At 31.2% G+C, this 16,483-nt stretch overlaps 1 protein-coding gene across 1 annotated transcript in view; it reads left to right on the top strand.

Annotated features, from left to right (window-relative positions):
- Positions 1-6,582, top strand: part of LOC150090130 (putative receptor-type tyrosine-protein phosphatase mosPTP-1) — a 529,269-nt gene extending 522,687 nt beyond the window's left edge. Inside the window, exons 24-25 of the mRNA XM_090390174.1 lie at positions 771-906; positions 6,354-6,582. Of these exons, the coding sequence (XP_090246300.1) occupies positions 771-906; positions 6,354-6,521 (304 nt within the window). The 3' untranslated portion in view covers positions 6,522-6,582. The remainder of the gene's footprint in view (positions 1-770; positions 907-6,353) is intronic.
- Positions 6,583-16,483: the final 9,901 nt, after the last annotated feature.

Here is a 16,483-nt window from a genome sequence, read left to right as displayed (position 1 = left end):
GCTCTCTTTTTATACTTTTAAAAAGTAGAGCTAATCAACAGAAAGACTTATGAACGAAATAAAACAAGGAAAAACTCAGTCGCTTCAGAAAATCACTTTGGGATTCACAGTACAAATAGCACAGAAGATCACTTGGCCTCAAGAAATGCTTGGCACCTGGGGCCTTTGATAGTACAAAAAGATTAAAGGGCCATATAAGTGATTTCTGTCTGTTTTGTTTGTATGGATTTTCGTCAAATTTGAAACATTTTATATTGTACATCTGCCATTCTATGACCTCTTGATGAGAACCTGCCAATACTTCAGCCAGTTTATAGATATAATTTCTGAATCCACTTTGACATTCTGTTATCGAATGGATTCAGAAATTTGGGATTCTGTAACGTAAGTGGATTCAGAAACATCTGTATATAAGTAATTTAATTTAGTACCAATTATATTGAATGTTCTGAATGGAGGGTTTCTCGGCATTACAGAGTCAATAAACAAATTGTTGCTTTTAATGTGCAGTTGTTTTTAATTAATTTAATCTAACTTTAATTGTTTATTCCTGCATCATAATTTCACTCAGCATATCATATTTTAATTTTTTTAGTTAAAGAATTCTAGCATGGCAAGTTTAAGGAAGAAGCATATTAAAAGTTCCACATAGGAGATAATCATTGTTGAAAAAAAAAAAAAAAATATATATATATGTATTGTAAAATGATATGAAATTTTGATATGAAAATTACAAATGAAGCTTAACTCTTTTATTTCTACATTTGTAGGTTTGGTGGAACAGAAGCAGCAATTTTCTGTTGTTTGACCACTCTCTACAAACAGATTGAACATGAGAGCTGTGTAGATGTATATGTATATGCCAAACTCTACCACATGCGCAGGCCTGGTATTTGGAGGACACAGGTGAGACGTGTAACAAAACTGTTATGATTCAGATGAGTTTAGTGACAAAGTGAATTTCATCTCAAACTATGTGCATCAGTTATCTTTAATTAAATGAGTAAAATCCTGAAGAAAATTCACACAGTTTGTTCTGTGTGTGGTATTTAATACTTCATTCTCCAGAAGTATTCTTTCACTAACTTTTAAGTAAAATTCACTGAAGAGAGAAATGTATATGCAGAAATATCAGTTCTGTTTTAAGTAACATAGATAACTGTTGCTGTTCAGAATATTTTTAAGAATATTCCAAAACTGAGCAATTATAAACAAGAAATTAACACTTGCAGAACCAAAAGTATCATTTTCCTATGGGAATTTATTTTTTTAAAAGAAGTGTGAGAATTATTTTTCTGGGTAATCCACATATGAATTCAAGTTAAGGTTTTATAATTTAGTTAACAGATATAGCATGTGAGGAATGAAAGTTATTTAAAAATTCAGGATAGGTCATATGGAGCAAGGATGGCTTAAAAACACATTCTAAAGTGCAGTCTGCAATTTTTCCTCCTTAATTTGAATTAATGCCCCTAGTTCCAACATCATTCATAACCATGAACATTTCAGTTTCATTCATTTTCTATTCCTTTTTGTCAGTTTCCTTATCCTGCATCACTTCAAGTATTTTCATTGGTATGTCATCAAGTCCAACTGCCTTTTCCTTTTTCATATCCATAATGTAGCTTCCATAATGGGAAATTCCCCCTAATTAACTGCTCTTTCCCTTTAGTATATTTCATCCCATTTGATAGAATCCAAGAAATTCTTTAGGCTACAATAATCCATGACTGCTGAAATCTTATTTTTTATCATGCACTTCAGATACTCTAATCAAATGCTGCTAATGGTTCATTGACATATTAGTGATATTACCTGAATTGCTAGCAACAACCAGATCAAGGATATTCATGCACCTTGTGCTTTCTCTTACATGTTGAGAAAGAACAATCATCAAGTTAATTCATCCAAATTCTAATCAACAAATGGTAAGTTGAAATCTCCCATAACAAGGCACTTAGACTTAATTGCAAGTTAACTAAGTCTCATCTGAGACTTAGTTGAGAGAGAGAGTGTGTGGGAGGGATAAGGAATAGAGTGTACATGTTTGCTAAATTCTATCCTGGAGTAATTAGTACAGAAGTTTTATTGGCAGTAATATGCCTATTAGACATTGGTGGAACCAGATTTTATGCTGGTACTGCTAATGTAACATGTCTTGCAACCTTGATAGCGCAGTAATATTCATTCCTGAAAAAATCTGTTTCAAGTGATGTGCTAACAAGCTGCAGTATAAGGTAAAATAACTTTCATACTCTGTAAGAGACTGCTTTAGTACTGGAGGATTCTCTGATCTATGTTTTAAAAGCAGAGCTACAGTATATAAATTAATGTCTTTTCAAACAGGAGATGTCTTCACCATTAATTCATAGCGCTATTTTGTAATATAGTAAATAATTTATCCAAATTTCTAAACAATGAAAACATTCAAACTTAAAAGTAGTGTTATTGGTTGCTGACGTGTGTGAGTGTGAGAGACGGGTAATCTAATCTAATGTAATTTATTTATTTATTTATTTCATATGATGTGATCAATACATGAAGGAACCAGTTTTTTCTTGCTTCCTTCGTGTATTGTGGCCGGGATATCCAACCAACCGGTTGGTTCAGCACCATCGTGATATCCAGCCCGAGGCAGGAATTGAACCCGTGACCTTTGGGTTGCCAGGCAGGCACTTTACCTACCCGGCTAGCCCGGTCGGCATCTAATGTAATTATAAGTTCATAGAAAGGCAAATGCTGCCTTACACATTGAATAGTTAATCTATTAAAAAGAAGGAAATAAAGCTACCTGCACATAGGAGAATACTACTTTAAAATTAATTTTGTAAAATGAAGAACAGAAAATACATTTGGAAGTTACTTGGCCAGTTTACTTCTGAATTCCTATATTGCAGTATAACCTTTAAGGCTTTCCTAGCCCTCATGAATAGCTCAATATATCCAGGGTGTCCATAAATGATGTTTCTGATTTTGATATTTTTTTATTCAGAATTACTTCAAGCTACACTCATGAAACACATACCAGCTGAAAGATCAATTCAATAAATTTTATTAAAATTGGCACTCGACTACCAGTTTTGCATTCTACCCACTACATTTGCCAGAATGGCAAAATGGCGACTGGACCTGAACAAACATCTTCCTCAGTGTTGAATTGGGTGTGGAGGCCATATGGAATGGCCTCCGAGGTCACCAGATCTGACACCAATGAATTTCTGTTTTTTTGGGTTATGTGAAGGGCAATGTGTACCTCCCTCCATTACCAATGACACTGCATGAGCTGAAGGCACGGATCATAGAGGCCTTTGGTAAAATTGATCACAAAATGAAGCACAGCATGTGGCATGAGATTGAATATCGCTATGATGTCATTCGAAGGTATGTAATAATTTTACGTACCTTCATAAAACTTATTGAATTGATATTTCAGCAGATATGTGTTTCAATAAAAAAAATATCAAATTCAGAAACATCATTTACGGACACCCTTTATAGTTACCATCCTCTTCACACTGGATGGATGGGAAAAGCTTGGGTTCAAGTCCTCTCAATCAGGCAAGGAATTTTTTTTTTTTTTCCTTCTCACAGTGTGGCTGAATTATCGGTCTTGGGTAAATGGTTGCATCGTTTTGTTTCCTGGAAACATGTTTTTCATCCACCGAATAGGCAAATTGATTGCAGAACACACACAGTTTGCAGTCATAATGTATGCACTGCAATATGGTCAGTATTATAGAAAATGGAGATTCTAGGACACTTTTCCACTTTTACAAACACAAAAAAATAAACACTTTAAAAACACTCCAATTTCTCTTTAAAATCATTCATTTTCCTAAAGTAATGTACAAAAATTAAAAAATAAAATTATTTACATTTTTAATGAAATATTGTTTTAAGCTCAATTTTTAATTAAAAAACCCCTGTTCTAATTATATACACTAATTTTATATATCCCTCTCTATAGGATTAATTCTCTATGCTACAGTAACTTTACCGTTGCACGTACACACACACACACACACACATATGCACATAGCTGATCAAATAGACTTCTCTTGCCACCAAAGAACTGTAAGCACTCTTATCACTACTTAAACACTTGAAACTCTTCATACCCCTATGCTGTTATCAGTAAGTAGAGATAAATAAAGGTGATAATAAGTAGGAAACTATTCAAGCTAATGTAAGATAATTAATTAGAATCCCCATTAACCTTTAACCTGTTATAATTTCTTAACTAATTATCTGATTTTAATGCGACTTTCAATAAATGACATGTCAGAATAAAGATTTTTTAAAACTATTTTCTATATTCAAAATCAAATACATGTTCAATATTATTTTGTAATTCACAGTGAATTTTAAATCTTTTTAAATTAAAAATTTTAATATCGATATCAGATAAGGTTTGACCAAACTTTTCTGGCATATAAATTTGAAGTAAATTTCTTTCCTCATTATAAACTTCTGCTATGAGATGAATGCCAGTGTCTTTTTTTAAATAGCTTCGAATTTATTTGTGTTGTATTCAAAGTATATTTTTAAATCAGTTATTTTTTTTGTAGGAAGGATTTGTAGCTTTGTATTAAGAATATCTCCCATTTAATTTTTTTTTTTTTTAAAGCTATTTTATTTCATAATTTTTCTAGCATATATAAAACTAGCCTTTTATAATTTTCGTTTCCGAATTCGTTTAATGAACGATTTAAAACAACATCCCATGAGGTTATTTTCATTTTATGTGTATTAACAAAGTCCTCGCTTAAAGATTGGTATTTAGCTAACTATTTCCAGTCTAATTTGTCTAATGGTTGCTTAATGACATCTGATAACTTCTGATATTTAGTTATAATTTGCATATCTAGTTCATCGGCAAATTCAAGAATAAAAGTATTACTAAGTGTTTGAAATTGAGTCACTTTTTTTGTGTTTAATTTTTCTTTGAATTCACAAATAAATTCCTCAGATAATCTTTGAAACTCTGAAATAAATTCCCAGTTTAGCTTATCTACATGTTCTTTAATAAACACTTCAGCTTGATGTTTAGATATTAGATTCCAGTCACTATTTTCATGAAATTCTTCTATAAAACTTACTGAGCATTTTTATTCTTTAGAAATAATATATTCCAATTGAGATAATTTTTAAATTTCCTAGCTAACTGTGAGGTTAGCTAGGCAGAGAGAGTGGGTTCTCTAGACACTTCACCCCATTTTACAGAATTAGGTTTAAAGCTGTATTAGGTTTAGAATGCATCTTGAGTACTGTATACAGATCTGGAGGCCTTACTTTAGGAAGGATGTAGATCTGGAACAGGTGCAGAGAAGGGCAGCCAGATTGGTGAAGGGAACAAAAGGGGTGCTCTTACCTAGAAAGGCTTCATTTCTGCAGATTGCAGCTTCTGGAGACTAGGCAACTGTGAGGTAATCTGTTTGAGTTGTTTAAGACCTTGAATGGTTTGAGTAAGCGGAACGTGAATGGCATTCTTCCTCTTGCTGAGATTGCACACATGAGGGGGTATAAATTCAAGTTGAGGAAGGATGGTTGCAGGATAGATGTATGGAAGTTTACCCTTAGGCAGTGGGTGGTTGATTGTTGGAACAGGCTTCTATCTGTTGTTGTGGAAGTTTGAATAAATTCAAGGAAGAACTAGATAGATTCTTTGAGGGTATGGATGGGAGAAGTTTGTAGTGTGTTTTTTTTTTTTTTTTTTTTTTTTGGCTGATGCTATATAAGCTTGCTTTCTTGCATCATTTGCTACTTCTCCTACTATTTTTGATTAACAGTCTTCCACTATATTTATTTTCAATTAAGTTATGATGTATATTAGCAGCTTTATTTACTAGCACTTGAAGTGGCGGAAAAGAAGTGTAATGATTTGTAAAATTTTTGAAAATATGTGGCGAGACGGCTTGTAAATTTTTTGACCATTTTCTGAGGATGTTTCAAGTCAAGGAACAGTAATGGAATGGTTTGGATCTGGATCCCCCATCACTGTGGTAATATTTCCTGCTTTTTATAAATATGCTTGAATCTAATAATGTCAAAAAAAAAAAAAAAGTAGGTGTCACCCAATGTGAATTGTGTTATTAAGTTAACAGTTACTTCCTCATAAAGGCGCATTATAGCCCCAGCAGCTTATGCGCCATTAAACCTCCATAACACATACACACACACACACTTCCTCATAAAAATTTTTATGAGGAAGTAACTCAATATGTTTTATTTTCAATAACCAAAAATATAACTGTATATTTAACAATTATTAATACAATTTTATTATTGAGTATTTTAAATATCAGCAATGATATGTACTAACATGTATGTTTTTCTTTTGTATGTATGTATAGGATGATTACCTGTTTCTCTATCAAGCCTTAGAAAGCATAAGTACTGCCTGTGGATCTGCTGATGTAGATACTTCTTTTGGCAGTCAGAGTGCCACTAATGGACATGTGAATAGTAATGGACATGCCGTAAAAATTTCATCAGCAATGAAAGAAGAAGCGGTAGCATGATGATAAAGAGATTAATGTGTATATAACTAGTATAGAAACTAATGGGAAACTGCATAAAGGAAGGCTGTAAAGTGTGTAATTAATGCATAAATCTCAAAAGTGTTATTGTTCCGAAATCTAAGATTCTCTGCTGTGGACTTGAGTCTCCGTTCCCAAGCTTGCAGTTCCCAAGGACTCAATTTTAATATGGTTTCTAAGGAATAAAACCACCTTGTTCAACACCAGTAAGTATTACAGTGAACAGGAAAATATTTTGTTTTTCCAAGGAGTGGATTTCAAAATGAATTGTCTGTACTCCATCTGGAGGATGCAAATTATTATTTTCTTTGAGATGGTTAAAGATGCAGACAGGAGAGTAAAGAAAGAAGAGTGGTGTTGACAGATTCTCCAATATGATGGTTCTCGCTACAGGCTCCATAAAGTTGGAGTTCTTTAGTTATTTACTCTTAGCACAATTGTAGTGAAATTATTTAGTTCAGCTTGAAAGACTTTGAAAGTGTGTACTGCTATCACATGTATTGGCGAACTCTGTATTCATCTTTGTATAATGTGTAGCCAATCATGGTGATAAATCCTTTGCAAGTGTCAGAGTCATGTTAAAGCTGACCACTAGTCAAGAGCTTGCCTGTCAAAAGAAAGGACTTTTCCTGGTTGCTCAAGTCACTGTTTTCTCTACAAGACCCAAGATTCAGACTGTTGATCTCTACTCTGTTGCCACAAGAACTTAAAAAAAAAAAAAAAAAAAAAGTCTAACCACTTATTGTTATGGAATCTCCATTTTACTAGATGTGCTTTAAACACCATGCTGGCACATTCCAGAGCCAAAAGCATAACTGTGCCTCTATCATCATGCGCTCTTTGAAATAATGCTGTGTAAGGTAATATTTCTGTGGGACTGCTCTTCCTTCATAATTTTCTTATTGTAAAAGTATATTTGCTATTATTAGGAAAAATTTGTTTTGCATTAGTATGTACTTTTTTTTTTTTTTTTAGAATATTTAATTTATCTAATAGCTACAGTACTGGTAGAAATTTCACCGTTAAATTGGTCATTTCTGGGCTGGGGGGTATCTCATCTCCTGTACCTTCAAACAGAAGTAAACTACTTATAGTCTTCCTACCAGCCATTGTTGGTAGTTGCCCATTTTTTGGGTAACTTCTTCATCCTTTCCTACTCTTTCTTACACTGTATCACCATTGGTTACGAAGTAATATTTCTAATTGCATTTGCTGAAAATTTTGCATAGTACATGAATGTGTTCCTGAATTATTTTTAGGTCTAGTAAATTTGTTAATTGTGCATTAATACTTAAGAAACCAGTGAGATTTATTATTATGCCTATTCAAATTTTTAAAGAAATATTCAAGCCTTTATATAGTATACAGGAAGTGAAACCAAGTAGAAACAGATACCCTTTATTATATTATTGAAATCATGGCAGTCTAGAAGGTTGTTAATTATGATAAAATAATAAATAAATATTCTGCTTTTCTCATTTTTGATACATGACATTTAAACTGTGTGTTAATTGATGTTCATAGATTTAAAAAAATATATTGAATAGTAGCATCCCATGGAAATGTTTTTGTACACAGGCATATGTGTTGGGTTGTTAAGACAGCCCTCCATGTAAACAAAGGTTTCCTTAATTTGTATTGTAAATTATAATTGTAAATCATCGTAGTTTTCCATAATGCTTGTGTTGTAAGTGAATTTGAAGTCGGGTACAAACTGATATTTCTGGTATGTCTGTCTCTCCATGGCTTTGATCTGTAAAGACATTGCTGTAGGAGATGGTCTGAATCAAATCGTTCCCAAGAAAGAGAGGAAGTCAAAAAATAAAACAAAAGCCATCTTTGTTAGCCTAACAAAGGTGGTCTAAACAGAGCTTCTTCAGGTGGCATTTGTATATTTCGAGGCTTTTCAGTGTACAGTAATTACAAATGCTTGTTTGATGTTAGATAGGCTTCTGACTCTAGACACTGCCATATTGCTCAAGGATATAGAGAATCTCTTTGTACCATTTCAGTTATTTGTAGGATTTTCCATTTTACTTTTATGTAAAAAAACATATGGTGTAAAGTTTCAATGCTCTTTTTGTTTTCTTATTTTAGCTCTTTCCTCCCATTAGGGATTTTGTCATTCCATGTTAAATTATGTTGTATGAGAATTAGTAGAGGTCAGAAATTTAGATAAGTTTAGCACAACTTAAAATTTTGACTTTAATTCTAAACTCTAATAGTGATTTGTACTGAACATGTGTTTAAATATGTGCTTTCAGAGTTGATTTCAAAATCTTCCTTTTTGTTAATTAATAAACAAAGTTATATTTGTTATAATCTGACATTGTTTTCCATTTTAAATAAGCTCTAGGCAATATAGATATATAGGAATGTCACTGATAATATTCTGTAGAAAGAGACATGGTACACAGTCATTATAAAATTTGATTAACAATATAGTAATATGACTAAAAAATGAATAGCAAATGCTTAGAAAACGGTACTCACCTTGTATAAGCATTTTTTCTAAGCATTTGCTATTCATTTTTTAGTCAGATTTATCACGGTATTATAAGATTACTATAATTTCACTATTGTCAATATAGTAATATTTAAGTAACTACAGCATAAACATCCAAGGGTTTCTTTCTCTCTCTTTTTTTTTTTTTTTTTTGTCAGGTAGTATGTAGAGGTAATGCTCTTTAATAATAATAATAAAAAAAAAAATCCTAAATTCTTACTTCCAGAACTTATGAGAAGATGAATAGAAATTAATAATGTCATATTGTAATATGTAATTGTCAACTACAGAAATAAAAAAAAAAAAGCTACTAGGTAATAACATTTTGTTCTGAGAGAGAGAGAGAGAGAGAGAGAGAGAGAGATAATGATATTATTTTGTTATTGTTTACCATTGTTATACATTTAGTGGGAAATGAGTTGCTCTTTGCATTGTATATACACCATCTGTATGATATTGCACTGACATAGTACTATATATAATACTGTGATGACCTTTAATGACCTTGTGGCGTGTATGTTATTTTACAAAAAATATTATCTTTTACTCTTGTTTTTCATGTTAAAATTTTGTCATCTTGATTAGTTGATTGAGTATGACCCTCTTATATTATTCATTTAACAGGAATTGGAAGTAATTAGTAAAGTTATGTTTTAGTATTATAAGTTATATTAGGCTACTCTATCAGTGTCAAGTAGCTTAAATCATAATAAAAATTTAGCATTCTTTATAAATAGCAATTCTGTTTACAATATATATTTTTTTGTATAGTTTGTTGTTTTTCTCAGGATGGAAAATAATTGTGATTTGTGATTAATAAAGCAGATTCTTTTCTCAGCAAAATATTAAAAATATAAAAATAACATGGAATTCATAGGTTTAACAAATAATTATAAATGTTAATATTTTACTATATTGTTTCAAGATAATAATAATTATTATTTTAATGTTTTTTTTAATTGGTGTACACTTAAAATGGACTGGGAAACCAGATGTAAAAAATAATAATCTGTAAGGATCACGGGATGTGTTTTAATTTTTTATACTTTTTGATAGTATTTAAGCAGCTTTCTGCTGGAAGTAGTTTAAATTTTTAGGCATTTTTTAATATTCTTAGCAGTAGAGTTTATTTGAAGGACAATTAGTTAAAAGTTGGTTGATAATGATTCCATGTTTATTTGGTATGATTTATTCATCAGTGATCCTTTTGAAATTTGAACTTATTCATGCTTACTTAGTAAAAACTTTAATATAACTGTTTTTCTTAAGAGAACCAACAATTGATACACTAATACCACAACTATTACCATTTATCTTTTTTTATCTTTTATCTGTTACTTTTGTTAACACCACTGCATCATTGGGGAATAGGGGATTACTGGGTTGACTGAGTCATCAGTTAGGAGTAATTTTAACTCTTATAATGTCTTCTCCTGGATTCTGATCATCAAGAGGAGAAGAGTGCATGATCAAGGGACTGGCAGAAGTTCTAGAACATGATGCTGTTAATAAAGGTAATAATCACAGTGTAATAGTGTATCAGTTGGTAGTTAACAGAAACAACCCGTGAAGAAAACAACTTTTAAATCATGCTTTTCTTGAATAAGAGAAGAAATCTTGTGCAACCATTTCCACAAGGTTCTGGAATGAAGTTTTGCTATAAAACAACCTTGTCTATATATTTATATATTTATTTATCTTGTGTTTTTTAAATACATTTTTTTGACTTGGTGATACTGTTAATATATACTGGAAAATATAGAAACCCCAGATGCTTGAACATAATTATGTAGAAAGTTATTCAAAAATAGTAACTAGGTTTATTTAATTTAAAAATATTGGACTATTGCTGTAAATAATCCAGGGGTAACAAATTGTTTAATAAGTTCTTTAATATTATTATCCTGCTGTGTGCTGTGTTTCTCTACAAGGTATTATCATTCCTCCATAATTTATCTTTTATTTGCTTACATGGATTTAAAATTAAAGTTTACTTTAAAAGACAATTGTATTATTTTCAAAATTTATGTTATTAAACCCTGCACCCCCTTGAAATAGTTAATCTGAATGTTTTAGGAACAATGTGCAGTTAACCTGAGTATTTGCATTCTTCTTCTACAATGTATCTTTTGTCTTTTTCAAAGATTATTATACTGTTGTCAAAGAAGGTCAATGTATTTTAAAAGAATGTTTTCCAGAAAATGTTTTATTTCATTGATGGAAAAACTGTATTTAAAAATGTTTGTTCCATTTTGCATTTTATAATTTTACTATGTGTATATAGCAAAAGATATGGAGAAAAATATGGCATATCAATGTGCAGCACAGTCATATGTATAACTGATTAGGTTAAATGTATTTTTAAAATTGGAAGTCATAGCCTACTCGTCTCAACATTCCACTTGTTATTTTTGTTTTACTTATTTTTTTTGAAACAATTTTATTTGCAACAAAGAAAGTAAACCTTTCTGAAGAATTGTATTTGAAATATAATATGCAGTTCAACTCTTACAATTGCTATTGTATATTCGTGCTATATTTGTTTTGTTTATATTACAGAATTCTCTTCTTTAAAAAAAAAAATAAATAAATAAAAATAATGGTTAATACGTTTCTGTTGATATAAAATACATTTCCAAGATATTTTAAGTGTATTTTATTATTAAGTGTATTATAACATAACCATCTGTATTTTCTCCATTAAAGGCTAGTGTCAGGAAAAGATGAATGCAAAGTCTTTACTGTTAGAAGGCTAAATGCAGTAGTGCGTATTTTTTTTTTTTTTTTTTTGTTTTTCAGTCAGATTCTTAGTGTTTATTTGCTAATAAATTGTAGATTCAATGCAATTATAGTTTAACCTTCCAGATGTCCGAAATATTCCTTGATGTCAAAAAAGGAATCATAAATGAATGCCTGCATTATAAAAAACAAAATGAGAAAACTAAATGACATACGATATTACTCAGGAAAGAAGTTATGAGTAGTACAAACTTTTAAACCTTATTTAACTATTTTCTAATGTCAGTTTGACTAGAATGATTCTAAGTGGTACTATGAAGTGATAAAAATGAAATTTTTTTTTTACAAGGAATGCGTTTTGTTTTGTTTTTTTAAGGAAAATTGCCGTTTGAATTTTTTTAATATTTTTTATTTCAAAATCTTCGTTTTGGAATTTAAAAAATGTAATTTATTTTAATTAATGTAATTAAAGTGTACATTCACTAAGGACAAGTGATAACTTTTGAGGAGGAAATACAATTTTTAAAATTTTTATTCAAAAGAACTATTGAAAAATGATACCTGGTAATTTGCGTAAAAGTGGTGGCTCTGTGGACACCCAAATGATTAACACTCCTGCTGTGACTTGTAGATCCTTTTATAATTATTTCTCCTGTTTTAACAAAACAGTGTTTTAATTGTAACTGTTCTTATTTATTTGGTTTTTTGTTTATTGTTTTCAATATGAATTTTTCATCTGACTTGAGAGTTGAGAATAAAAAATTTGGGTTTTAATTTATCCTTTAATGGATGTATATGCCTATATACATAAATTGTATGTTTACATTTCTACATATGTATGGGATAATTATAAAATAATTTCTCAAGGTTTGAATTCTGGTTGAAAAGAGTTTAAATTTTGAATTATTCCTGTATTGGGCATTTACTTAAAATATCCACATTATATTTGCATAATTGAGTAGCTTGAATGCACCTCCATATTTAAGATTACTACTATTAGGACAAATAAACCTGACACAAAGAATGACAACAAGAAGACTGTCAAAAAACTTTATTACTGGTATAAACTTTACAACATTCTCTCAGTGAAACCATCACTAATGTCTATAACACACTGCATGCACCCACAAGGCTGAAATAGCTGATGAAAGCATTTTATCTGGGATGTGTATTACCTTTTTAGGTAATACACATCCCTTAAGAGAAAGACTTAAGGTGCTTTTAAGTTTTTTACTGTTTATGGGACCGTGTATAAATTCTGGACTTAGTTGTCCCTATAATCTGAAATTGACTGTGTTAAGCCCAAAAAATGTGGGGACCATGTGTATGGATATGATGGGAAAGTACCCTACCAAGAAAATGTTCATTGAGGAATTACCTTTACCTTTCAGCCAGTATTTGGTGAAGTACCATCTTTGATGAAGATAATATTTCCCATTGCATTTCACTCTTGCAGAATGGGTATGATAACTTGGGTTTATTTTGGTTTGCTGACGATCACATTCCTGTTGGCATACTTGCCCAGGTATAATTTATTGACAATATGCTTGCCTGAAGGATGCCATTGGTGTATAGTTTATAGTCTCATTTCCATTATTTTACCAATAGTAGGCTCTTTATTTTGGCAAATCTTGTCTGTTTGTTATGAATATTACTCAAAGATAACAGCAAACCCTGAAGATAGGTAATAGATTTTATTCTCAGGAATAAGCAGTGCATGACTGGTGTTTATATTGAAATGTAGGCGTGCATAGCAGTTTTTTTTTATTTCAATGTTTGAATATCCTTAGGTTAGGCAGTGAAGTGTCAGCACATGTTGTAAGGTCAGTTCCTCTGCTTATAGCTGAAAAACTTGCACCTCCTCTTTATGCTCATTTACTCATCACATTTCAAGCTTATCATGACTGCATAGGCAACATATACATGCCTGTGGGGCATATACAGCAAAGGGAGACTAGAAATGGAGAAACAGTAACACTGGTGCACCACAAGTAACTGAAGAAACTAATCTTCACCAAGAATTAATTGGGGATGATAAGTTATTAAATAGCACATTTATTTAAATTGAATATATATTAGTTGCCCCCATAATCTGAAATTGACTGTGTTAAGTCCAAAAAATGTGGGGACCATGTTGTATGGATATGATGGGAAAGTATCCTACCAAGAAAATGTTCATTGAGGAATTACCTTTACCTTTCAGCCAGTATTTGGTGAAGTACCATCTTTGATGAAGATAATATTTCCCATTGCATTTCATAAATAAATTATATTATTTTGCATATTGCATGTATATTCTTTTAGGGAAAAAAATAAAAGTGAAAAAATTTAAGTATGTAATTCATTATTGGTGAAACAATGAATGCAAGAACAAAAAGTGCCCATTTGTTAATCAGTACAAATGAGACCAACACAATTCACACATAGTGGAAATGGGACTGACAAAAATCATCATAATGACTATGGGAAAGCCCGAGAGATGAACAACAAATGGTACCAAATACTACTAAATCTCATTAAGAGCATAATGTAAATTAGGTAACAGATGGATTGTGTGATTATTAATAAATGTGCCTTGTTTTTTAATAATCTGGGACATTGGCATGTCTGTAGAAAGAAATTTCAGTTTTTCAGCACAAAGAACAAAATTAAACAATATAAATAAGCAAATGAAAAGTAGAGTACGATTGGGAAAACACTGATATCAGGCAAATGTAGCATTGATGAATAATCCTAACTGTCTGTCAGGTGTACCTCCAGACAATTGGTATTGGGCAGACTTACTGTCAGGAATGTGATTGTTGTCTAGTAAACTTGATCTCTGTAGTACCCACTGTCACGATGGTATGTATTTTTGGTCCCTGCACTATTAATTCTTAAAAAAAAAAGTATAGATGATGAAATGAGCAATGAGGTCAAACCGAAATATCATGTTCATCATGAAGGGGAAGGGAGTTAGGTTTGCCATATTGTATTCACTGCATTTTTTCAGATTGTTGCCCTTATCTGGTAAGCTTTTGGGGCCCACACTGATATTTGTATATATGCCTGAAGTACACTTCTAAAGAAAGGCAAACTAATTAAAGTGAACTAATATTAAGAGAATGTGCTTCAGTTGTATTCTTGAATACTGTATTTCACTTTTTTCAGTATTGCCTGTCTCTCCAAGCAGAATTTCGAAATATATTTTTCTTAATACTTGTTTGGGCTGCAATGAACAGAGATTAGCACAGTTAGATACAGAATAATCAAGGATCATGGTGTGGATGAGATTCTGGCATTAACCAATAAAAGGGAGGCTAAGAATGCAGTAATGTTTGCTGAGGAAAAAGTCACAATGTTCATTTAGTATTATACATTTCATAAATCATTCTTCTAGCTTATAAATAATTCTTTCAATGGAATTTTGAAAGCAACAATATTTTGCATTAAAATTTTTCTTATGGTGAATTTTTATATTTAAGTTTTATTTTTGACATCATTCATATACTGGTTTTTTTTTTTGTTTTTTTTTTGTAACCCTGTTATTATCATCTTGATTTCAAATGAATTAATGGATATAGTATGATAATTATACTGTATACTATATCCATTAATTATATTATAATTAATGGATATAGTAGCTTTAGCATGAATATTTCTACTCTGACATACTGTTTACCTCTATTAAAAATCATCTTTAATTTAATTTACATTATGTCATGCAACATTTTCTGTTTAATATATAATTAGTTGTATGTCAGGGCTGGTGGCAGTGTGCTAAGTGAATTGAATGTGAATAAGATCCCAAGTTCTGTATTGATTGACCTTGAATTATATCATAATATGTTCATTCTGTTGGATTTTTAACTTTCCAGAAAGCCTTAAAGTCAGATGAGCATAGTACTAGCCACTCTGCCTCATTGTGCAGCATTTAGCTACAGAAACAGGTTGCCTTATCCATACCTGTTCCTATGCACCAGTCTCTGGTATGGGAAGGGAGAACTTTAGCTTTTTATGTTTAGTAGCTAAAGGGGGCTGGTTGCTCACTGGGTAAACTATTTTGCCCTGAACTGAATGGTCAAATTGGCAGTGATTGATTTCTTAGATCCTTGACTGGAAAAGCATGCATGTTGGCCACTAGCCCTGGATAGCTAGGTTAATAACAGAATTAAAGATAATTAAGTGCAGTTGATAACTATGCTGTTTTCTTTTGTAATGCCCTCTGACCTGATGCATCTCATCCGTTGTGTAATCTGAAAGTGTTGAAAAATGTGAATTTGACTCAAAAATACTGCATAATTTTTTTTCTGTTACTAATCATTCGTAGTGGAACTTGCTCTTTACTAACATTTTTGATGCAATTAGAATTAAAAATTTCTTTGAAAATTTTTCTCTGATCGGTTGTAATTTGCCATTTTACTTTTTGTTATTAAAGTTTCACTCCGTTTTCTGCATTCATTTTATTCACTTTAATTGAAGAGTAGAATTGCAAAACTATAAAACTGTAATAAAAATAAATTGAAATAACTAAAATCTTTGGTTTAAATTTCGAAATATATTTTTCTTAATACTTGTTTGGGCTGCAATGAACAGAGATTAGCACAGTTTTTATTTTTATGGAGGTGTGGGGAAAGGCAGACAGTTGCATTAGATTTGTAATATCTAGAATCGTCCAGTTTTTATCATTGGCCCAAAGGAGCAAATAATGTTCTTATAA

This window comes from Mastigoproctus giganteus, chromosome 2 (genome assembly GCF_048544385.1).
Source record: "Mastigoproctus giganteus isolate SK-2022 chromosome 2, ASM4854438v1, whole genome shotgun sequence".
NCBI lineage: Eukaryota > Metazoa > Arthropoda > Arachnida > Uropygi > Thelyphonidae > Mastigoproctus > Mastigoproctus giganteus.
Note: the sequence above shows the minus strand (reverse complement) of the source record. Positions and strands in the feature narration are given on the sequence as shown.